This window comes from Dermacentor andersoni, chromosome 2 (genome assembly GCF_023375885.2).
Source record: "Dermacentor andersoni chromosome 2, qqDerAnde1_hic_scaffold, whole genome shotgun sequence".
In the NCBI taxonomy this organism is placed as follows: domain Eukaryota; kingdom Metazoa; phylum Arthropoda; class Arachnida; order Ixodida; family Ixodidae; genus Dermacentor; species Dermacentor andersoni.
This window is the reverse complement of record NC_092815.1, coordinates 98,160,887-98,186,274: the sequence shown is the minus strand read 5'-3', so window position 1 is coordinate 98,186,274 and position 25,388 is coordinate 98,160,887. Positions and strand designations below refer to the sequence as shown.

General features: G+C 42.3%; 1 protein-coding gene across 2 annotated transcripts; it reads right to left on the bottom strand.

Moving 5' to 3' along the window:
• On the bottom strand, nucleotides 1-25,319 carry Rab6 (RAS oncogene family member Rab6). 2 transcript variants are annotated; one of them, XM_055076759.2, is made up of 8 exons: nucleotides 25,075-25,284; nucleotides 22,793-22,851; nucleotides 20,713-20,766; nucleotides 18,377-18,482; nucleotides 17,077-17,188; nucleotides 16,167-16,260; nucleotides 12,629-12,692; nucleotides 1-4,165 (listed from the first exon to the last, which is right to left on the bottom strand). In XM_055076759.2, the coding sequence occupies exons 1-8, from the start codon at nucleotides 25,142-25,144 to the stop codon at nucleotides 4,098-4,100; spliced, it is 627 nt and encodes a 208-aa protein (XP_054932734.1). In that variant the 5' UTR covers nucleotides 25,145-25,284; the 3' UTR covers nucleotides 1-4,097. The 2 variants fall into 2 exon arrangements, with proteins under 2 accessions (XP_054932734.1, XP_050044368.1); XM_050188411.3 differs by lacking the exon at nucleotides 1-4,165 and adding an exon at nucleotides 5,829-6,617 and having other exon boundaries at nucleotides 25,075-25,319.
• Nucleotides 25,320-25,388: the final 69 nt, after the last annotated feature.

Here is a 25,388-nt window from a genome sequence, read left to right as displayed (position 1 = left end):
TGCAATGGTAGCCAATTGCTCTGCAAAGCCTTCATGGCCACATTTATTTGAAAAAAGAAATTCTTGTTGGACAGAACTCCTCCAAACCATAATAAGTAGCCTTGCACCATTCACTGTCATTCTTGTGCATGTACAGAGCTGTGGCTCCTCATGGTAAAATGAGTCCCTTGTTCTCGGACATACTTAGCGCATATGAGTAGAAAGCATAGAAAGGTAAATAAGTTGATAACATCGAAATAAATAATATGCTTGACAAAAAAAGCCCAAACACAAGGGGCTGAAGTAGACTTTAGCACTCTTCATTGACCGTCTGCTGCAAGGAAATGATTAACCTATGTTGGAAATAGCACCATTAAAGAATTTATGCTAAATCCACTGAATAATTCAACACTTGCTAGGGTACAATTTTATTGCGCATGACTCATTCCCATGTCCATTTCTTCTTAATGTGCTTGGTACTCTACCAACAGGAATTGCACAAGATGCTTTTTGTGTTCCATAGCATATCATACACTCCTAAAGAGAGTGAAATCAATCTTTTTGAGGTGTAATTAACCCGTTGGGCTGCATTTAGGGTAAAAATTAATATTCGTTTCAGTGTTTCTGTTTGACTAAGGAAAGGTTATTTCATCAAACAGCTGCTGCCTTCAGTAGATAGCTTTTAACAGCTATGGCATCGACATCTTGGGTCATTATTGCAGAGGCTTTCCAATTGAGCTGCCCAGTGCAGTGTTACGGCCAACCTGTATAAAACAAGAAAGCTGTACAGGTGTCCCTAGCTTCAGACAGATAATCCAGTGTAGTTGTACTGCATAAACAGTACAAGAATACTCGGATTACTAGCCTACGACAGCATTTCCCAGACAGCAGCACCCCATGAATGAAAAGTTGTGCTCTACGAGAACTTTCAAGTACTGATCTTTCAAAGTCCTTGCCATTCAGGCTAAATTAGCTTGCAGACCTTCTCAAAGTTGAAGCTGCTCTGACAAATGCTCTGTTAACCTGCAGACAGCCAGTTCCACGGCACCCCATTATATTATTTTACCTACACAGAAATCACAAGTGCCATGAGGAATTCAAGCTGTGCCTACTTTTAACAAGAACAGCCATCAAATGAGAAGGGGAAGAAATTCTCACCATAAAGACAACTGTGTACAGCAGTGTGAGCGTCATCACATGTTGATTGTAGACCACCTTCCTACCCTTCCACACTGTGTTTATAAACATGTAAAATCTTTCAGACTTTTATAAAAGATGTCGGACTAGAAAGGATTTCCATTCCTAGGCAAAGCCGCTCTTGCATTCCTGGGAACAGATACTGGACAAAAACGTGCTGCAGCAATTCAAAGTAGAAACTGCACCATAACAATTCAGAACAAGAAAGGAGGGGGGTGGGAACTTATCGTGAGGAATGTACGCCGAGTGGCAGAAGTTCACAGACCATGCAAGTGACCATCACCAGTTAGAAGTATGCCAGGCTTCTTGCGGAAGAACGCCTAGCATTTGTTGCCGCAGGAAAGTGTGATATGGCACATTCCAGCATTTAAAGGGGCATTGCAACACTTTATGAACACGGCAAGAAAACATTTCCAATCTGTAGCCAATGCTGCCATGAACATGTGAGCCAATAATTTGCTGCATGCAGTAGAGAGCCCACAATCTCTTGTAAAAAAATAGTTCTCTCTCTCTCTCTCTGTCCTGTGGCTCAAGGGAACCCCCATAGTGCCCCTTATCTATGACGTCGTACACCTGTGCAACAGCTCTTAGGTGGATCATGAGTTACTCAACAAAAGCTGGCACATTTGTGTACAGCCCTCCAATCTTCTTGTGAATGGGGAAGCAGCTACTGTTAACCCATCTTGTCACCGCTTCTTTGTCAATCTTGGGCACTTTTGTCAGACGCCAGCCTTTAAGGGTTACCATAAATGCACTGCCGAAAGAAGGAGCAATAGGAACATCACTATCAGCGCCACACCAGCCAAGACGAAATGTGTTAAGGAACAGGGTAAGTAAGCATCACGCTCTTTATATCTCCATTTGCAACTAGGTCGCTTCCGAACATTTTTGCAGGAATAGTATACTGTTTGGAAAGCAGTGCACTCACTAAAGTGCATGTTCAATATTGATGAAAACGTGTTTTGAGTTCCCTTTAATGTTAAATGCGCTTGGATGTGTATTCCCTCTATCATATTATGGCAAAGCAATGCTTGAGATACAGTTTTAAGTTTCCAATCCTTAACGCTGACCAGCACAGACCGAGGCAATAACTTGCTTGTCCGTGCATTTAACACACACAAAGTCCTTTTACTCGGCAGTGAATATTTTTCTCTAGTTGCCCAAACTTAATTGCACATGGACATGCATGATTTTTGAAGAAATGCTGAAAATGCTGAAGAACACTGCTGCTTGCACGTCGCTCAACGAAGTGACAAGGAAAAACCTGGCCCAAGCGTTCAGTACACTAGTGCAAAAGCCGAACAAAACAATTTTCATTAAATTGTTGTTCCACCATCATTTTAAGCAGTTTGCAACATACAATCCTCTATTGCTTACAGCTACGAAAGTCTGCAATGGCTACTCAACAGTGGAGTCCATGTAACTGCTCTTATCAGACTGATGCACAAGCAAAGCGAACTCGTGCATTCAAATTGTGAGCTTGCCTTAGACTTCTAGCAAAAGCAATGCAACCTGTTCAGTGGCAGCAGAAAGAGCTGCTGAATGCACACTTAGTGAGAAAAAAATGTGTTTCACAACACAACAAATGTATTAAGCCAATTTTAAAGGAGTACTGACATGTACTTTCAAAGTTAGAGACTCTAGCACGTGCTTCTTGTCATGCAAGAGGATCACACTTAGCAAGTACTTTAAGGTTGCAAAAAGCTTAATTTAACTTCATAAAGTTGTCTCAAACTGCTAGATGTCATTAGAATTTCAGCTTGTCCATAAACTACTCACTGTTTATGGATTACACAAGCCAGGTAGCATAAAGCCCCTTAAACTTCGTAAAGTAGCGACACTCTCCTCCTCCACCTTCACTCCTCCTCGTGTCTCCTCTCTTTCACGCTCCCTCCTAAACCGTGGCGCCGCCTACACTGCTCGAGCGTAGCAACGGTGCCAACATGTGCTCTTCACCACTCCATGCAAAAATAGCACTGATGCATGGCGCGAGGGCCCAAGTGATGCTATTAGGTCAATAGCGACGTGGCGTCGACCTCGGCCAGAGCGCGCGAGGAGGAGGTGGCACTCTTCAAAGCGTGGCACTACTTTACGAAGTTAAAGGGGGCTTTAAGGTAGCAAAGCTGGTAGCGACACCTGGTGACACACTGTCCCACTACAACGCATTTGAAAAATATTTACATGAAAAATCACAAGAGGACTGCATGTTCATGATTAAGTCACTGCTAATGATTTACGCTAGCAGTTAAGTAGGAACACAGGTCACGGCAGTACTACCTTTGCGTGTTCTCCAGTTAAACTATGCGCCACGAGATGTCGCTACCAGCATTGTTGCTGCCGTGTAGCTTTCCAAGCGCTAATATGTTAACAGACCAGCTAACACTCCCTAAAGTTATCGTGACACAGAGGAAAATTTTCCGGTTTACAGAGATGGAAAGGCTGGGTATGGCGATGTTGCCTTGTGGACTGCAGTTGCATGTGGCAGCCAAAGCAATCGCACAAAGCGAGCCTGTGTATATGCCTCCTTGGTACCAAAACCAAAGCAAATTTGTAGAAACAAGTATTATATAATAAGTTACCTCGGGTGCTTTGGCACTTGCCAGTGGATCTTCCACTGCTAGTTCATGTCAGTACTCCTTACAACTTGCAGCTTGCAGTGCAAGCCATCTTACTTGGTCTGCAAACTTCAGAAGCCACAGGATACTTAGCAGCTCTCATTCGTCTCCTCCTCACCTCCTCCAACTCTTCTCACCCTGAATCGTGCACCTCTGCTGCAAGCTCGATTTCCTAAGGAACATAAAAAGCTCTGTCTGCACGTGCAGCAGCAGTAGCAGCAGCAGCTATGGCAGCGGTGGGGAGCGACAGGGTGTGGAAATAAAGCAACGGCTGCAGCTTCTTGGACAAAGCCTATGTCTCATTTTCTAGCAGATGCAGCTGCCTTCTTCATCCTTCATCACCTTTGGCGGTTCTTGGGGCTTCAGCGGAACAGCTGGTGGAGGGATGACGAGTTAAGGCGACTGCCACACACAAACACACACACACACTTCATTTTCTTCAGTTTCTTTGAGTGATGGTAGGTGGAAAAAAAACAGTCACCACACCATTGACATTCAAAGTGCACAGCCTGGCCTAGTGCAGGGAATAGTTTCTCCATTCTCCAAGGCTGCGTTATTAACTTGACAAGCAAACACCAGCTTGCAATGTCACACAGGCCAGCCATACTTTTACAGAAAAATGAAGCAAAAGGTACTTTGCTTTTCTGCATTTTACTTTTAAGTGCTCCATGAAGTTTCCACCTTTAACAGTTTGTGAAATACAGCTTTGCATGTCTGCAGTCCAACTTTTCCAAATGTGGCAGCTATGAAATACCTAAACGTCCTGGCACTTACACGTGGTATAACGGAATACACTATGCACATGTGCGCATGATCAACTGCTGCCTTTCGGCTGTGCACCTGGGTCGTGAAGACATTCGGCTCTTCCATGACTCTTGAAAAACTGCTGTGGGAGGGCACATGTATCATTCAGTCATACAACAGCTGGTAGCAAAACTAGAAGACTGACGCGTGACAAAAGTTCAGTGCCACACAGCACTGTCAAAGTACAATCAGATTTTCCAATTGTCTCATTTCTGCCTACTTTGTAGATTTAGGAGAATGAGGCACAATGCAAGCTTGATATTTCTTAAAATGTTTTCAAGGTGGAACTACTCTCCAGTCTATAAACCTTGGCTGACTGCTGGAAAAGCAATGGGAACATTGCAATAAATAGAACTGCAGTGGGCATGCGTGCAAACTCAATGCAAGAGCTTTTCCTCCCCTTCAACTTTGCAGAAAATGATTTGTCCCGAGTGGAAACGGCACAAGGCGAGCTACAAGTTGGTGCAAGGCAGTACCACTGCCATCTTGATGTTTTCTTAATTTAGGATGACCAAAAACTATCTAAATTTAGTCCCAATGTGCAAGGGAGGCCAAGCTTCACTTGTGCAGAACATGCAAGAGACACAATCCGTCAATGAATTATGTGGCTTGGTATCGCCTGAAAATTGAATTACAGGAAGGGCTACAAGATTTAAGCATGGTAGCTATGGTCATGCAAATATCTTTTTCAAAACAACTCCAGTACAAGGATGGTGTGAGGTGAAATACAGCATTGCAATCTAACCAGTGCACAATATTGGCGGCCAAAGTGCACTCGCAGATGCAATCTGAGACTAAGCCTTTGCGAAAAATGTGCAACGAACAAAACTCTGGTGCTTGCAGTCATTTCTACAACGTAAACTTGGGCGGAGAACTGTACAGTGGAAAATGCACAAATCTGCACCAGCAGTCTGCAAACGTGAGAGAGATTACGTCAGCAATCAGCGTTACTCGCACATCTGTCCAGTTAAATGGTCGTCAACGTTATCTATACATTAGCATAATGAGCCCTCATTGTGTACCAATGTTTTGTGCAATCATGGCTCGCACCTAGGTGCATCAACACTATTCAGCTTTGCGCAACTTGCAGTTAGACTTGGATTCTAACGCTGTGTTCAAATGGTAGGTGCTAACATTGCCTCTGTCTCAAATATGTGCTCAGGAACTTGACTTTTCTCTAACAAAAGCTGCCAGTAAACAGCTTGGAAGAAAGCAATTTTACACAGACAAGAATGCCAAGAAGTATGAAAAAAAATTTATATTCTACAAAACGAGAACGAACAGGGACACAGAATGACAAACTAATGCAGATCAATGAGGACAAACAACTCGTAGAAAGTATGACAAACTTCAAGCACGCAAGTGCCTGTTAGAATTTAAAGAAAAGAAAAGTGAACAATGGCTGCTCCTGCAAATGCAGAGCGGATTTGAGAAAGGCTTAAATAAAAGTGTAGACGTAGAAAAGCGCACCCAAATAGCTAACAATTACAAAAGCCCCTGCGTGTTTCTCGCCTCTCTACAGCAGATGCTAATTCGTGTGCACTGATGTCACATGCACGCACTCTCAATGCCTGCAGCTTAAACCACCGCAAGACACAGAGCACACATTACAGCCAACTTGCCAAGAGCATGATAAAAAAAAGAAAGATCGCTGCATCAGTACCACCTGCGGCACCTGTATTCCCATTTTCTGTCTCTGTTTAACGCACTCGGTAGCACTTGAAGATCAGCAGTTGCTCCTGCCTACTGGATGTTGATCGTATGCACGAATACATGCTGCCTGCCATACAAATGCCAGAGATAAACTGCGTGTCTGTGTGTCATGTGTTTAACGATGCGCATCACGTTATGGCGGTAGTGGTGGACGGGTTAAGTGCAGCACAGCAGAGCAGCGGGTGTGGCGTGGCTGCCTTTTTTTTTTTCGTTCTCTTTTTTTTTCCGTGCAGGCTCGGCCTTAGCAGGCACAACCACCTTCGGGACGCGGCGTTTCCGTGGGGCCATCTTTGAGATCGACGTCCACAACTGGTGGTGAAGAGGGAAACAGAGGATGGGAAGGGGAAGGGGCTTTGAGTCAAGGAGACCAACGAAAACAAACATGACAAACCAAAATAAGCAACAAAAAAAAAGAGTGAGATGATGCACACCATGCTGCATGCAGGAACAGTAGCAATCAGCTAATAGGGATGTGCGAATCAAAGGTGAACTGACCATTCCAGCTATAAATTTGAGTGCGAACAGAATGTACCAAATAGTGCTTGCATGCACTCCCAAGGCAAGCAATTGTGTGCCTATTCACATACTGCTAAAGTGACACAGGGCAGCCAGAATGAAGATGCACAGTGCACCTGTGCCTTACACTGACTAGAGTAACAGGCATTAAGGGATCATGTATCATTGTTTTCTTGTTCAACGGTCAACACTTATCCTTACACTACAGAATCTAATTATTAAGTTTAAGACAATGTATGTACACCCATATTTGCTGAGACCAGAGATGACTGAAGAACTGATAAGATTTAATGTCCCAAGGGTTACATCTAGGGCACAAGGAGCATCATAGTTTTAATGGCTTCTGAGCAATATTGGCCGTCTCCTGTCTTTCAGTCTTCAATAAAACCGCTGTAGTGTGGGCGTTTTACTACATTCCAACCTGATCAAGCTGCAGTTTTGAAACCAGAGTCAAACAATGGCTAACGAAATTTACTTCAAGTATTAAATATTCGCACAGCCCTACTAAACTAACCATAGCGACGATGAGCAAGAAAACAGCACACACCAGAATGAGTAGCCAAAAAGGAACAGAAAGATAGGCAACACATGCTGCACAAGATTCAGACACTTTGTGAAAAAAGGGGAGAAAAAAACATATATAGTCAACTGCAAGATAACCACAAAGAAGAAGGGCACTACAGCAAACAGAAAACAGCCTGATGATCTCACTTTTTGCAAGACCCTAAGCCAACAGTACAAGTAAGAATGCAGCTGTGAAACTGTGCTAAGCCACTGACAACAAGTTATGTGCCTTAGACGTGCTTGCAGAACACAATTGCTGTAGGTGGCAGTGCCATTAGCAAAGCAGTGTCAGCATTCCATCACAAGCACACCTCGCTGAAGCAAGGTGGCAAAGAAGAGACAGGCAAGATGATGGTGTAACATGACAAGGCAATGACAAAGTGCAGCCGCCCATAAACTATTGCAAGGCATGCAAATGCATGGCGGCACTCCACAGAGTGCCAATGCAGCTGCTGTGGCTGTGCAATGCAGCAAATTTTTGCAGGCACAGTGATGCCTAAAGGCGGGGCTTCGTGTCATGTACTACATTGTTTGGGCCTGCCAAGCCTGCGTCTGTCTTGTAATGAGGAATGTCTGCTTTCAGCAGTACATTGCTGTTGTGGAAAGACAGCACTACGTTTGTATGCCATGCACCAATGGACAGTAATTTCACCATCTCAATTCTAGTACATCGCATCATCGGCTCCAGCAAACATTTCTGTTGGCGTGGCCAAGTATTGTAGCAGACGAAACGAAGCCACGACTCTAGGCATCACTGCGCCTACGCAGGTTTGCTTTGCACGGCAGCCACACTGGTGCTTCGTAGAGCCCAGCCACGAGTTCGCGTGCGCTGCAATATTTTGAGGGCAAGTACACAGTGCAGCCCAGTCTTAGGAAACAGGCGAACCAGATGCATATGTGAATTACTCTCCCACTATTCTGAAAGTATCCAGACTTCGTAGCAGTGGTAGGCATTTCTAGCTCCTCTCTGTGTGCCTGCATGGCACATTGAAGCTAAAGGTTATGCCAGAATTTGTAGCTAGAGTGTTTTCACCAAACTCTCAGCCACAGTGTTTGCCTGTTGCCTCAGTAGACTACACTGTACATGCCACAACAGCCTTTCCAACTATTTTCCTTCTTTGAAAAATACTACTGCATGAAGGTCTCCTAAAGTGCTGCAGCCTCTATACAATGTGCAGAACTTCAGTAGCCTACCAGTCTCAGCCTGGCTAACCTCCTTGCCTTTCCCTTATGAGCTCTCTCTCTCTCTCTCTATGACCACAGCTATGCAATCGAGGGAACCAAACTGCACATGAACAGTACGATCTGGCTGTTTTAGGACAGACAAGAAAACGTAGATTCACAGAATCGGCAGCAAACTGTTTGTGGGGATAGACAAAGTGTAATTCCAGTTGTCTACCGAGGCTGCAATGTTACAGTTAGCAAAACAATTTACATATTAGCCACAAGTGGTCATAATTTTGATTTTATCAGCGAAACAAGATCATATAGTAATACCAGAACGTAACAGAATGGTTCACATCATGTCGGTCTGGTTCATATCAGGTTGGTCTACCTCTGCTTTCCATTAACAGACATTTTCGTGTCACCAGAAGCCCCACTTATAAATATGGGGTTTAATGACCCAAAGCCACACATATGCTGTGATGGGGGGCTTCACATTAATTTCGACAACTAGTGTTCTTTAACGCGGACCTAAATAAAAGATTGAGCTGCAACACTAGGGTCTATCTGTGAGGGCTTGTAATGACAATAATGGTGCACCAAAGAAATATGACAAATACACCTTAACCCCACAAAGTCTGGAGACGATCTCACATCAAAGAAAATTAAAATCACGTGTTCACATTTATCTCTGGCCATGGCAAGTATATTGGCATTAAGAAAACAGTGAAATAATAATTGATTGAAATTGATTAGTATGGCAAATAATTAATTCATTTGTTTAACTATCAGCAACTGAAAACTGCTTCAAGCATATTAAAAATGCTAGTATGAGCTCTACATTGGGCTTCCAGCACTTCAGTACGAGTTTTTAGCATCAAATTCAGTGCATCAAAAATTATACGTTGGGCTTTGCGGGATTAAATACCAAATATAACTGCTGTAGTTACGTGCTCCAAAGTGACAGTTTAACTATGGTATGAGTGCGAGTGAATTAGTTTTGACCACCTTGGTTTTTTCAACATGTCTCAGAATGTCACTAAGCAAGCTCTTCTGCATTTTGCCCCCATCAGAAAGTGGTAATCATGACTGAAACAGGAACCCACAATCTCACCCTACCTTGCACATGCATTCCCATGACAATGAAAGCCCATCATCCTTTTCCGCAATGAAAAGTGGTGCCAGTCTACTTTCTAAAAATAAATCTCTTGACAGGTGTGCTAGTAATCACATATAAAAGCCTCACCAAAGTTTGGCCACAATTAAAGTAATGGAGCTGCCAGTGTTCACATAACGACTGAGCAACATGTGACAGCCTCGTCACATAAGCATGGCTGCCTGACTGAAGCTCTGCAAATGCTACAAGCTCAACTTTACAGAGAACAGCTGTTAAGGATTCAATACATGAATCAATGTTTTCTTTGTCTGTGTACATGACTGATATTTCCGAGTTCATCGCATTATTGATAGCTGCGAAGCGCGGCCTGTGTGATTTCACAGGATGGGAGGATATGAGATTACAGGTACATGCTGCCACAGAAATTATTCACCTGATCATTCATGCATTCAGCTGTTTACAAGTGCTGAAAGAATAATTTGACAAAGGCACACAGCAATGGATAGCAGCAATGGCAGTTTTATATTAAAGCACAGTTCAGCACCATTCCTTTACCTCCCTACGTGGCTACAACACAGGAGTGGTGAAGTTTTCGCACATGAGTGCACAGAATTGCACAGCTATAGGGAAGAAAACATCCATTCACTGTGTATGAGTCGGTGAAGCGATAACACGTGCAAAGATCATGCGAAGATGAAGTGGAAACTGTGTGGAAAACACATTCAACGTGCTTTCAGCATGCCACCACTATGTTCATTTCACACTGTGCAGTACATTCAGGGCTGAATGGCATTGCACTTGACTGTAGCTTGAAGCAGCCACTGCATAAAACGGATGGATGTTGTGTGGCAAACCTCCTGGCACATAGTGTACCTAATTGTCTGCACAAGGATGGATGATTTGAGTGAACTGTTAACTTAGCATAAATGAAAAGTACATAAATAAGAGGAGAAAGAAAAAGGACAGGTTGCTACCACATAACTAAAGTAACAGCAGGAGGCACAGCACACACCACCAATGTTATTCTAGCTTTCACCGATTCAATCGCAATATGTCAAGGAGTGAGATGCACTTGATGGAATGACATTTCTATTGCAGACAATAGTAATATCATTGACACCAGCTGAAACACCATCACAGGAAGTCACAACTGTTACATATTTATTGTCTAACTCATTCGTAGTTCTCAAGCCGTAGTTTGAACTATGGACACGATGCTCAACAGCCCATGGTTTGTGGGCCCACATAGGCAACCCTGAAAAACAACCTTGGTGTCAGCATGATGACAATGCTAATCTTCTCCTGCTCTGATCTGTCATGTTATCAAAAACTAAGGTTAATGTGCCGTAGCATGTACTTGAACCACTGTAACACTGTGGTCGTCGTGAGGCATAACATGTACAGGCTGCCACCAAGCACCGGGTCTCGGCAGATATGCCCAAAGTTAGCCAGATGTAGTAGTTGGTTTTGAGTCCTTGGATGGCCCCACTTTCACTTTTACAGCTGTCTAGATTAATTTTCTTAATTATTTTAATTGCTTACATTAACTTGTTTTGGTCTGGCCATGTAGCTATATTAATGTCTGAAAGCAGCTGCCCCAGTTACAGCTTTACAGGTGCATTCTCGCATAAATGATGGGGTTTCAAATCTACATTCGAGCTGCACATAAGAGATGCAGTAAAGATCTACACATCACTTCTGACCTCTTGGGTATTCCTAAAAAGTGTGCTGAAACCTAATGTGGAGGTTCTTGCACTCAACTTAGCTATGTTTAGGACGGCTGCTATGGTGTGCCGTCGGGCCTTCGGTCATTCAGAATGCCAAGTCAGCGTCACGTGTCCTCCTCCTACGATTTTGTACCAACTTAATGACAAGAAAGAAATACCCTTCTGGAAGAAAATGCTACTGCCTTCTTGACCTGTCCCCAAAATGTGTTCTGGCACTGGTGTATAAACAGTGGGAATATGTGTATGCCACTTGACTCTCGAAGCCAAATCCTCGGCAGTACTGACAAGTTTCAACTCAAATTGCAAAGCTGAACATCCTAAAACTGCGCGGAGGGTTACGAGTGACACCGCAGTAGGGGGGTGGGTGGGGGGGCTTTGGATTAAGTTTGGCCGCCTGAGGTTCACCTAAACTTAATAATGTCTTTTTTTTTTAATTCAGCCCCCAACTTCTACGAAAGCAGGGCCCTGGGCGTTGTCATAATGCTCTCTGGGATGTGCTACTTGTGCATGAGCTGAGCCCCTGCGCGAAAGCATTGCAGACGCTGCCGTGCATGCCTCTGTACTCCAACACTACAGTAGAGAGAGGAGGTTCTCATTCACCCCTATGAACATGTCTACAGAACTCATGACCTCGTGCTTAGCGGCAAAATGTAGTAGCCACTGAGCCCTCACAGTGGGTCAGAATCGACACCTGTCTCCAGATCTTTCGTAGACAATGGGCACAAAAATTGTGCTATGAAGATAGTCTAGTACAAAAGAAGGAGAAACACAGTCTGCAAAAGCACAGTGCGATGCAATGCTACATCAAAAGTGCCAGAAATTGAAACGGGGTGGCTATTTGAGGTTAACGAGAATGTGACTTGAATTAATTCCACGCATTACGATTGTGGTGCCCCTTTTGACTCCCAATAAAATCATACCAAATGGTACGACACGCTAAATATCACTGAAATGTGTTTGATGGCGTGCAAAACAAAAAAAGAAAGTGAGGCAAGGAATGAGCTAAACCTCAGTAAACGTCACAACAAGCCCTCAAGAAGCCCAAGTGCCAGCATATAAGGTAGTACCGGCCATTATTAACAAAGCTACTCAGCCCACCACTTGCTTGCCTTTCCTACCCTTCTAGGAAATGTGGACCGAAGGGAACGACACGTTAAAAAAAAGAAGTGGGAAGGTACACAAATAAAAGTAGCCACTTTTCAAAAATGAAAACCAGAATGCTAAAAGGATACTGTCTTCTTTCGTTCGCTCCGTGTTCTCCATTCCTGGTAGGGCAGCTGCCACACGTCTGAAGAGCTGCATGACAGAGAGGTGGATTCAGCTTGATTTCACAGCATTGCTCGGCATGCCCTGATAATGTGCGACGTAAGTCGTAGCAAAATTGCTCCCATGATTCATGACACGAATAAAATAAAAAACAGATCTAGATTTTCTAGAAACAGATTGATTTGCCTTGGAGACATTTGACTTAATTTAAAAATGAGAAAAAGTAAATTTTCAAATTGGAATGTACGTTAAAGGGATCCACACCATAAGATGACCACAGTATGGACCCAGCTGTAAAGGAATATTTTAGGGACGTTTGCTAAAAACTTTCATTAAACAATTTTTAAACACTCACCTCAAAGATAATAAATAAATTGTTGTAAAAAATTTAAGGTCCCAGTTCAGTGCTTTTATGAAGTACTGATTAGCAGGATAACAAAAAAACACTGCAAGGACAACTACAAAATTGTGGCCTCAAATATGTAAAATAAGGTCCACTGTTAGGAACATTAAATTAGTACTTCGAGACTGATTGTAGCTCGGTTTAGGAACAAGGGCCTTGGCAATAATTTTTTTACCATTGCAGGTGTACTCATTGAGTCATATCGAGCACTTCTTTTCATATGAAGTTTATTTATTTATTTACCCTGAGGGCTGAAGCATTATAGAGGGGAGTTGGTATACAATAAAGCATAGTAACACCAAAGTTCACATGTTCAAGAAGTGTTCTCTTTAAGAGTAGACCATACTGTACCTGTGCCCAATCCGCACATATGCACATAAACCTGTATAAACAATACATTCACAATCAGAAGCAAGATTTCCTGAATTCCTCTAGCAATGATTTTTATTACTGCATCTAAGATGCAGCAGTTCCACCATCCAACTTGTGAACTGATGGCAAATTGCATGCTTCCTGAAAGCAGTGTGGATTTTACAAGTTGCCCATATTTTTTTTCTTTACAGCGTTACAATGCTTTTTGAAAGTTCATAAGCTATTAAGAATCTGTAACCTATCAAGTTACTACCCATGCCAGAGATATTTGAGATTGTTTGCTTTTCGCTTTCTGTGAAATACATATAATGAAACACTGAAGCTCTATGTACCATTTCTTTTTTTCTTTTTCGTTGCTGTTTACTCATCAGCATGACTCACAATGGCACACACTGTATATATATATGCAAGTTAAATGAATGATATCCGCAAGTGAAGGCACTTTAATTGCAGCCCTTGAGAACAGTTCGAATGCCAACTGTGTTGTGTGTTTATTAATGTGCAGCTATTGTAGTTCACAATTAATGGCACAAACACACTGCAAAGAAAGTCCTGCCTCAACCCACACAAAGAAAACATTTCTTTTTATTCATGTGCTGACATTTCATATAATTGTTTCGGTTAAGTGACATATCCCCTTGAAGTGCTGTGTGCACAATTTTGCACACAGACAGTGCATGAAAAGCAATAGCACTTATGAAAATAACATTTAAGACTTGTCACACACATCTTAAAACACCTCGGATAGGACCTGTGCTGCAACGCTGTGTAATACATGGAAAGTGTTTTAGTAAAATGAGTTGGAAGGTAGACTAGGTGTTTGCCCTTGGTGTCGCTATGTCGTCACATAGTGAGTTCACTACTTTAATTGTTTTTCGCAACGTTTTACATCTGGCATATTTTTTCAAGTGGCTGGATAGTAGCTTTTCAAGCATGCTACAATATGAAATAGTTCATGTTCTCATATCCGATGCACCTGCAGTTGTCGCATAGAATCCACATTCTGCAAACTTGAGAAAACTCGCTGGAGAAGTTAAAATTCTTAACTTGTTCTGCAGCTGTATGCTTGTCACGATTCTGATGACGCAAGAAATGTGGCGAGACTAAATTTTCAATGGACAGAATTAATTGGTGATACAGTGCAAACTTGTCAGATGTTGCCAGCAAAAATCGCTGAAAAACCAAATACTTGTTGAACACCAGACATTTCTCCTTGCCTGCTCCGCGAAAACTTTCTGCTTCGTTAGTGTGCCATTGCTTGCATCCTCCTTGGGGCAAGTTGCGAGAGTTGAAGTGATAACTTGAGACGTTGCAATAGTCCGCCGACTCTGATGGAGTACGTGTAAAATTTTGGTGATGCCGTTCCCCACACCTTTAGCGCTCGAAAAACATTCGGTGGAGAACTTTATGCTGGACGTCTAAACAAAAATGTCGGTGCACAAGTTCTTACCAAAATCTCTGCAACTTTCTTCAAAAAATTGAATTCTCGGGTTTTATGTGCCAAAACTGTGATTTGATTGCGAGGCGCACTGCAGTAGGGGGCTCCGGATTAATTTTGACCACCAGAGGTTCTTTAATTTGCATTAAATCTAAGTTAATGAGCATTTTTGCAGTTCACCTATATCTAAATACAGCTGCCCTGACTAGGTCGAACCTGTGACCTTGACCTCAGCAGCGTAGTGCCATAGCTACTAAGTGGCGGGCCACCCATTCTTGCACTTTTCACACAACTCCAAGCTTCGAAAGCAATACGAATGAGAAGAAAGGGGGTTAACCGAGGGGCCCGCATTTTATTAATCATATCACGAGAAGTCAAACAATGACACCAAGGACAACATAGGGGAAAATATTTGTACTTACTAACTGAATTAAAGAAATGATAAATTAATGGCAATGAAAGTGGATGAAAGAACAACTTGCTGCAGGTGAGGAATGATCCCACGTTTTCGCAATACCCGTGCGATGCTCTAACCAATTGAGCTACCGCGGCACCGTTTCCCCATCCACTTTCTTGGGTATTTATGTTTTTACTACTAGAACTAACCTTGAGAGTGTTAGCCATGGCCACCACTCACAAACCTTGGCGGTGAATGTGGAACAACCTTTCTGCCACAGGTGTCACAAGTACGTGATCTTTTTGGGTGAAGGCAACTGGTCAATAAACCCACACATGCTACCTGAAGGCATCAATGTTGCCGGATTCGAGACCCACATTATGTAAGGACGAGAAGAAAGGGAGTTAATCAAGGGGCCCATTGTTATTAATCGTATCATGAGAAGCCAACAAACAAAGACACCAAGTGCAACATAGGGGAAATTATTTGTTCTTACTAATTGAATTAAAGAAATAATGAATTAATGGCAATGAAACTGGATGAAAAAACAATTTGCCGCAGGTGGGGAACGATCCCACGTCTTCGCATTAGATGTGCAATGCGGCATGTGCGCGAGCATCGCACTCGTAATACGAAGACGTGGGATCGTTCTCCAGCTGTGGCAAGTTGTTTTTTCATCCACTTTCTTTGCCATTAATTTATCATTTCTTTAATTCAATTAGTAAGTACAAATAATTTTCCCTATGTTGTCCTTGGTGTCTTTGTTTGTTGGCTTCTCATGATATGAAAAGCAATACGAGCATTTTATATCTTGTGTACGATAAATTAAATGCGTGCAGAAGTGTGCTCGAACTTCACATTTCTCCTCTTGTCGAGAAGGCATAGTTCACCTACCTGCTTGACATTGTAGCCAGACTTTGCACTGGTTTCTATGAACATAACATTGAGCTCTTTTGCCTTCCTCTCGCCCTCCTCTGTCGTCACCTGCCTGCAAGTAAAATATAGAATGCACATTAAAAGAAATCTTAGAGAAAAGTGCCCTAGCAAGTGCACCTACCAGACACTTAAACCTAAACTTTTCAAACTACTACACTACGCTTGTCTGTGAGACAACTTTATGCAATTAAGCATGAAACTTAGAAAAGGACCACAAAGTACATGAAATCATAAAGAAACTACAAATTTCATGCAATGTAGGACATTTCAGAGAGCAGATGTAAATTATGATTAATCAGGAGATAATAAGCTAACTAGGTGACAGATGACTCCATTACGTAGTTCAGTGAAAACCACATAATTAAAACAAAACCAAAGCTACAGCATGCACTCCCTCTATTCTAGCATACAAAGCCGTATGTTACACAGAAATAACATACTCCCACACAAGGCGTCCACTAAGGACTGGCAGGCCTCGTATGGACATAGGAAAATGCAAGACTTACGTATGGTAGACGTATTATTACATGTGAAAAATAATAATTGACGTACAAAGATGACTGTGAGTTGACAGTGTTTTCTTTGTTCCTTATGACTTGTTTATGAAAATGAGGTCCTCCATTTCTCATAACTTATGCGTTCTTTTGCTGTCGATTCTTCACATTGTTACAAAAGTAACCTAAGCACTTGAGCTTTAAAACACCCTCCACAGACACTATTCCTCCTGGAATAAAGCACCAAATTTCTCATCCTTCTATCCTTCAATTTAAAAAAATATATATAAAACCAGAAATAAAAGGTTCCTACTTAATTTCTCATGTTCTCGCATACTGTGCACCATCCAACACAAGCCCAAACACATACTTACCTCTTGTCAGAAAGGTCAGTTTTGTTGCCAACAAGCATGATTATAACGTCATTCCCCCTTTCCGTCCGCACATCATCTATCCACTTGGATGTTTGATGAAATGAGTTGGCATCTAAAATAGGATACAACTGTTACTGACTGTTTATAAATGGATTATTTAAACCAAAGAAGCCAAGAATCTGACAACTACACTCAACGTGAACATTGAGAAGAGCACACAAGAAAAAAAATGAAGGATCAAGATGCATGCTTGTCATATTACTGGATGGATATCAGATGTGCTCTTCATGCATCACTACAAACTGAACAGTGATTAAAAAAAAAGTTAAATTCTGGGGTTTTAAGTGCCAAAGTCGTAGCTGCATGCTGTAGTTGAGGACTCGACATTAATATTGACCACCTGGGGTTTTTTAATGTGCACCCAATGCATAGAACATGGGTGCTTTTGCATGCCGCCCCAACCGAAATGCAGCTGCAATGGCCAGGATTTTCTGCCACCTCGTGCTTAGCAGCGTAACACCAACCGAACGGCGACTGCCACATAAAAATTCCTTGCTAAGTCTATTTGCTTCTATGCTACTGCTAAAGTTGTAGCGCGAGAGCAATCAGGAAGTTGTAGAAACAGTGGTTGTAAATGGCAAAGTATACCCCAAAATGTAGTGCCTGTGGCACTGCACATGTGTGAAGATCAACCTATTGATTGACCAATCAATCAATTGATCAATCAATAGAATCAAACAAGCTTGGCTAGGGCTATCCTGTACACAAGGCAGATATGGCAGAAGTTTTGAGTCCACTATTTCTAAGCTCTCTATCTGTGCCGCATCCATAAAATATCAAAAGGCCACTTCCCCTGCAGAAACTCTGATCTCAGGAAAATAGCACACGGAAGTCTTTAACAGTGTGCCATGCATAGATTTAATGATTGTTCCATAAGTAACTAAGCTTTCCTGGGATACTAAATAAGGGGCTGTAGTGTTAACAAAGCTAGAAAAATGCTACTATGTACATTCATTTGTCTGCGTAATACAGCCTAATTGTTTTGCACAACCATCTGAGAGCACTGAAATAACATGTCAAATATGCACACTAGATTATACAAGATGAATTATACATGGTCAGCCCTTGCGCTGTTTGAAGGTCTCCTTGTGCACAAAAACCTAAATCCTTACAAAACAAAACTTGGAAGTGTCGCAAATCACATGGAGGATCACTTCACACTGATTCAGGAAAAACCTTAATGGCACTAAAACATTTCTATCCAAGAGAAATTTAAGGGCAGAACATGGCGACAACTCACTGGTTATGTCGTAAACAACTACAGCGACTGTAGAATCTCTGATGTAACTTGGAATGAGGCTCCTAAATCTCTCCTGGCCTGCTGTGTCCCACAGCTGTAGACGAACCTGCAAGGCAAGTATGCACATGAACGGAAATAATTATGGGGTTTTACGTGCCAAAATCACTTTCTGATTATGAGGCACGCCGTAGTGGAGGACTCCGGAAATTTCGACCATCTGGGGTTCTTTAACGTGCACCTAAATCGAAGTACACAGGTGTTTTCGAATTTTGCCCCCATCGAAATGCGGCCGCCGTGGCCAGGATTCGGTCCCGCGACCTCGTGCTCAGCAGCCCAACACCATAGCCACTGAGCAACCACGGCGGGTCACATGAAAGTAAAAAAAAAGTAGATTCACCAGTACCCTTTGCAGAGGTACTCTTTACGTTGCTTCTGTAACTAAACTACTGTAAAATTAAAGATAGTGATGAGAAGTTTCTTTTCAGCATACCTGACAGACATGTCGAACAAGTTAATGCATAATGATATCCATGCTAACAATAAGCCATTAATATGTTCAAGGATTAGCCTGCCTCTCTGTTCTGTAGCCTGTTCACTACATTTGAGAAACTGGTTGGAAGATGTGGTGCCATAAAAGACGAAGAAAAAAGGAATACAGTACAATAATAAGTATCTCTCAAATGCTCTTTAATTAAACTATGATGGACTTTATGGACTTAAGATTGATTGGTATGACCTTAGGTCCAACTGGACTCTGCTCAGAGGCACTGGGTCAAATTGACAGATGGCAATGGTACAAAAATGTTTCCAGTATACAACTACTACTACTACTGCTAATAATAATAATAATAATAATAATAATAATAATAGTAATAATAATAATAATAACAATAATCCACCTAATTTTTTTTATGTCCACTGCAGGATGAACACCTCTCACAGCAATCTCCAATTGCCCCCGTCTTGTGCTAGCCAATTCTAACTAGCGCCTGCAAGTTTTCCAATTTCATCACTGGACTTAATTTTTTTGCAATCTTGACTGTGCTTCGTTCCCTTGGCCTCTATTCTGTAACTAATGGTCCTGCAGTTAACTGCACTGTGCATTACATGGGCTGCCCAACTCTCTTGATGTCAACTAGAATATAGGCTATCCCTGCCTACTCTCTGATCCCACACCGCTCTCTTCCTCACTCTTAACATTGCGTCAAGCATTTTCAGTTTCATCACCCTTTGTGCTATCCTTAACTCGTTCCAGAGCTTCTTTTTGTTAACCTCCAAGTTCCTGCCCCATATATTAGCACCAGTAGAATGCAATGATCGTACACTTTTCTTTTAAAAGACGGTGGTAAGCTCCCAGTCAGGATTTAAAATGAAATTATGGGGTTTTACGTGCCAAAACCACTTTCTGATTATGAGGCACGTCATAGTGGGGGACTCCGGAAATTTGGACCACCTGGGGTTGTTTAACGTGCACCTAAATCTAAGTACACAGGTGTTTTCACATTTCGCCTGCATCGAAATGCAGCCGCTGTGACCGGGATTCGTTCCCGCGACCTCGTGCTTAGCAGCCCAACACCATAGCCACTAAGGAACCACGGCGGGTTCCCAGTCAGGATTTAATAATTCCTGTCGTATGCACAGAAACCCATTTTCATTCTTCAAATTTCCTCTCAATAACCGACAATTAAGTAAACTTTCTTCTTCACAGATTTAAAGGCTGACTGGCGATCATGAATTTTTGTTCCCTTGCCAAGCTATTGAACATTATCTGTCTTCTGCATATCATTCTTCAACCCTACTATACCTCAATTCTTTGTTGCAATTGATTCCCACTGTTGCAGAACAGTATGAGAATAATACATGCAATTAAATGAAAATGAAGAATGCTCTAGCAAAGCGAGCATATAAATTATGTATGCTTTTAACTATTTATTTCGAAGGCATATTGCAGCATTCTTTTATTGGAATGACATACACTCTAGAAGCCAACTTTCAATGATACAGTAGTCCACAAGAGTGAAGGTAACCAGCATAGTACTTCTAAATCAGCGTTTGATGCTTTACTAAAAATGGTAAATATGGTGAAGAACGTGGGATTGAAAACTTTATATCCAGCTTCTTTTACTCTTTCAAAGCTTTTCACACAGTCGAAATAAGTTTCAGTAGTTTTTATTTGTCAAGGATTATATAACACGCATCAGGAAATGCAAATATAAATTAATAAAGGGCATCACAACCTAGGTATGCAGCTTCTCTCGCCTTGACACATGAGAAAGTTGACAAATGCAAGACATTGAAGTAATTGTTCGCCAAATGAAAATATGTAGCAAACTTACTGTGCGGTCTTCTAGGTACATGGTCTTGGACAAAAAGTCTATGCCTATTGTGGCCTGTGAGAAGAATGGAGAGAACTCAGTGATTACAACGAAGACAAACTGCTGTACAATGCCCACATAGAAATGATTACAAGCTTTTCATCTGCAAATAAAGAGGCATATTTTTGCAGCCATGCTACGCAAAATGCATCGGCTGAAGGTGCCTGAAAAAAAAAAAAAAAAAACAGTGCTGCACGAGACTTTACAAAACTAGTTGCTTTTATTTTTTTAAATCATAATTGTATTTACCTGTCAATATTAACATGTCTTACCTTATTGAACTGCTGTGTACTAATGCTGTTAATTATGGTTTCTTTATTTTTTGTACTTTTCATATAATGTAACCTTTTTTTTTATTTGCTTTGTTTTTATCCTTTCCATTTTACTTGCACAGGAGGCCCCAACAGTGATTAGACATTGGGATCTCCTTCTGTATATGCATACATTTGTATTATTTGCAACAAATCTAATATGAATTTTGATTATTAAAACCTGGATTGAAAACAATTCAAGGGGGTAAAAAAACTGAGAATGGGTTTCGCAAGACCACTGCCTTTGATTACTATGTTCAGCAGCATTTTAACAGGCAAAATCATCATCAGGTGTGATAGAGTGCATCAAAATATTGGCAGACCATTGTACATCACAGGCAAACAGTATGACAACCTAAAATTCTCATTCACTTTGTTACACAAGAGTCAGCAACATTTACACAGTGAAGTGCATTGTGATGCACTTCACTGTTCCAAAGTTCCTTCACTGTTCCTTCACAGTTCCAAAGTTAAAGTTGCAGGAAGTGGCTCTGTAATTCTGTCACTAAGATCTAATTCACAACAACTCGTAACGACTAGTAATGAATTCAGAGGTGTGTTTTTGCAACTTTCGGTAAGACGAAAAAGATGGACCATGATGGGGTTTGCACACATTCTAGCACTAGCAAGTGTATTTCAACAATCATTGTGTACCCTTCCAGAAAAAATAGTAATAAAAGACTGCTTTGTGAAAGCAAAAATACTGTACAGCCACAAAGCACTAAATATATCATTCTAAGTGCATAAGCTCTACGGAGCACATAAGTGGAGATGCCACAGCGATAAAATAAATCTAAAGAAAGTGCATATATGAGCACATTTGTCTTTAGATATTCAGGAAGAACCTTCAGGCAATTGATAATATAACAGACAAAAAAAGCTTTGTGCCCACATTCAGGCTTTATAAAAATGAAGTTTGTGAAATAGCTTATTAAATGAAACTACAATATAGCTAACATGTGATTCATACTTGGAGTGACGCATTTGAGTAGCCTTCTCCCATTAGCTATGTTACAGCAAGACAACACCAATGTATAATGAAGAAGCAGACTGCCTGATAACATTGCGGGGAGGAAAGGTCAGTCACAAACAACACCACTGTATGCCACTCCAAACACCTGTGCCTCACTGCCTGCTTTCTACTCTTTGTACTGTTTTCTGTCTTTTTTTTTTTGCAGCACCTATGCAACACAGTAAAGGAAGCCATTTGAGACACTCACACCACTTGACATTCAGATACATTTGCATGAACTTTATTGTTGATGTATGACAGCATTCTAGTTATATGGACAGCTGCTAAATGTAGGTAATTTCTCAAGCTTGACCAGCACTTGGAGCAGAGACTTTTAGAATGCTACTTAACATCACACTGGTCAAGTTTTACACAATCTGCAAAAGCTTATCAGTGTTAAGTTGTATGCAGTTACTCCATGTGACAAAATTTTTGTGAAAGCAAAGTAGTTCTTAGAAAACATGCGATGCTACTTTTAATGTTGTACATTTCATGCCACAAAAGACCATTTCAATATCGAAAGAGTGTTCAAAAGAAAAGGCCATTCACGACGGGCTTATCACAGAACACACTACATTGCATCTTACAAAAATGCTGACATAAGCAGTCACCAACTTCTGTCAACGCAGCATTCAGCTCAGCCCATAAAGTGAGCAATAAAGTTCATTCTCTCTCTCAGCACACACACAGATGTAGTGATGGGAAATATAGGACACACCTGGTATGTGTTATCAAAGCTGTCATACATGAAACGTGTAATGAGGGAAGTTTTCCCAACTGAAAGAAAAAAGAAACATTTTCACTTTATTGCAACAGGTTGTACGCTATGAATAAGTGCACCAAAAGAAGTAGCTTCAAAGCACCCGACACTCATATGTATACTATCAAGCACACAGAACATTGACTTCAGTACTACCAGAATCCGTAGACTTCAAAAAGTCTCACCAAAGTTCTCAGCAGTCAAACTGAGTGAGATGTTACATTATAATGACAGTTTTACTTTGTGAAAGCGATAAACTTGCACACATATACAGAGCGAGGCCCTGTTAAAGGGAACACTTGAGTGCAGAGCACATCCAGATTTTCCTCTCTCGCAAGAGTAAAATCACCTACACTTGCACCAGATAACTTGTGGTTGGTAGCTCTGACTCCTTTCTACGTCGCTGCTCACCAGTGTAGTGCATTGACATTGCTCCTGCAGCCACTTGCAGCTAGGGTGGCAGCAAAATGAAAGCCGCACATTTGGGTGTAACTTAAAAAATGCACCACAGTGTTTGTGCTAAATAAGACGCACACGCATACTGAATGCTAACATGTGCATTTTTTACAGCGAATCAGTCATACGTTCTTCTCTATACTGCCCAAATACCAGCAAAGGCAAGGTTGTTCCTGATATGGTCCAGCAACTTACTCTGGCCTTTCTTATGATATATCAGTGCTGCCACATCCTGGAGCAACATTTTCAGTGAGACAAGCACCATAAGACAGATAAGCACAATAGTGATAAGACTGACCTAAATGAGCAAATTGCTTTACAAAATAAGAACGCAGATGTATGAAAAAAAAAAAAACAAGGCCGCAATGAAATGAGTCTTGTCGAACACATTCGCGTGAGGCTCGGTGAACCACCTTGCCCATCACCCTTTAACAAAATCGGCGTAATAACTGATGTCAGTTCAACATTATGCACCATTATATATGTGTTGGTTATGTGTGATAAGCAGCCTTGCGGGAGAGAAGTGCTGTCCTATTTGTCACCTACGGTGTGAAGATGTCTACTGCGTAATACTGCGGCTTCACGCTGCTATGTATAAACCGCGGAGAGTAACGGAAACCGAAACCCGCAGTGCACAGCGGCCTGGGCCGGCGACTTCCGCATTGGCGGCTTGTAGACAACGTAACCAGCTGACAGCATATTAATCATGCGCCCAAATCGCCTTCACGCGGGAGCGCACAATGGACCTGGAACAGCGGCACGCACTCCATTCACACGATCGGTAAGAAGAAAACTAGGTTAGTCGCTTTCATCCGCGCACCTTTCTTGCTGGTGCGTTTTTGTTCTAACCATTCTTGTTCCCCTCTCTCTATACCCGTACAGCCAGCTCCTGCCGAGGTCACTTACCCCCACGCTTCTTTTCTTACCCGGCAGCCAACCGTCTACAGCGACCAGCGGACGCTACGAAAGTAAAATCTATCGCGGCCGTCGTCTGTATTTTACCAATACGCTAACGTCACTACGTTAACTACTTGCCTATGCAGCTTCCCTATGCGCAAGATTTGCTTTATGACGGCCCTTAAAGAAAGGGGTAAGCAACAGTTATAACTTGCAGATGCGCACCCGTGCTCTAGATGCGGTCGCACCTGTTCTACAGGCGCGCGGCTTCAAGTAGCGAAAAAAAAAAAAAAAAGTAGTGACCGCATTCCAGTCGGTCACCGGACAGCGCCCTGGGCAGATAGGCGCTACGCTAATTCACGCGAAACGCAACGTCGTCATGTCCATCGAATTTTGCTCGAGCATTGCGCTCGAGCCGGCGGACCGATCGGTAAAACAGTACGAAACAGCGCGGAGGCGTGGACCCTTCACCGCCGCTACACCAATTTTGGTACTCGGTACACATTTTACTGCACACTTTACAGACGTCGTAACATGCCTAGCGAGAAAAATAAAGGCCGGTTCCAATACACACGCCTAGTTTTAATCTTTGGGAGCGTCAAGGGAACGAATCCTCAAAGTGACAGCATAGGCCTAGCCCTGTATACTGCAACGGGACCCTGTTCACGGCCAAGCGAAACAACGAAGCTAGAGCGAGATTCTTTTCGCTTTCAGCGCTGAGGCACTCGAAGGAAGAGCCCGCGGCGCCGAATTAAAACGAAGCAAAATCAAACTGGGCGCCCATGAGACGCGCAATTCTAGAGGCGATTGCGGAACCGCGCGTCACGCCCGCACCACCACAGACACAGACCGGCCTACGTGGAAGGGGCAGGAAAAGTTCGACTCACCGCTCTGTTCTCCCAGGAACACAAGCTTGAACTTTCGCAGAGGGTTGCCGAAATCGCCCGAACTGGACATGACTACACCTTCGCCCAAGAAAAAAATCACACACACCGGCGAACACGCGCACAAGGTATCCTGGGGACACGAGCCCCCGCACAGATATTTTTTTGGCCCGTCGAATATCAAAACCCAGTGGCAGACGGGCAGACGCTGCGCAATTTTTTTCGTCTCTTCTCTGGGCGTCTGCCGTCGAGGATTTCTCAACACCTACCCTCACACGCAGATCGATTTGACTAGTGCCGCCACCTGTGGAGAAGCC

What these genes read in the sequence shown, in the direction of transcription:
- Rab6 (XM_050188411.3), bottom strand. Translation starts at nt 25,144, where the DNA reads ATGTCCAGTTCGGGCGATTTCGGCAACCCTCTGCGAAAGTTCAAGCTT. An exon ending in GTTCCTGGGAGAACAGAGCG is followed by an intron (nt 22,852 to 25,074) that starts GTGAGTCGAACT and finishes TTTTTCTTTCAG; the next exon opens with TTGGGAAAACTTCCCTCATT. An exon ending in CTGGCTACAATGTCAAGCAG is followed by an intron (nt 12,693 to 16,166) that starts GTAGGTGAACTA and finishes TCTGTCATGCAG; the next exon opens with CTCTTCAGACGTGTGGCAGC.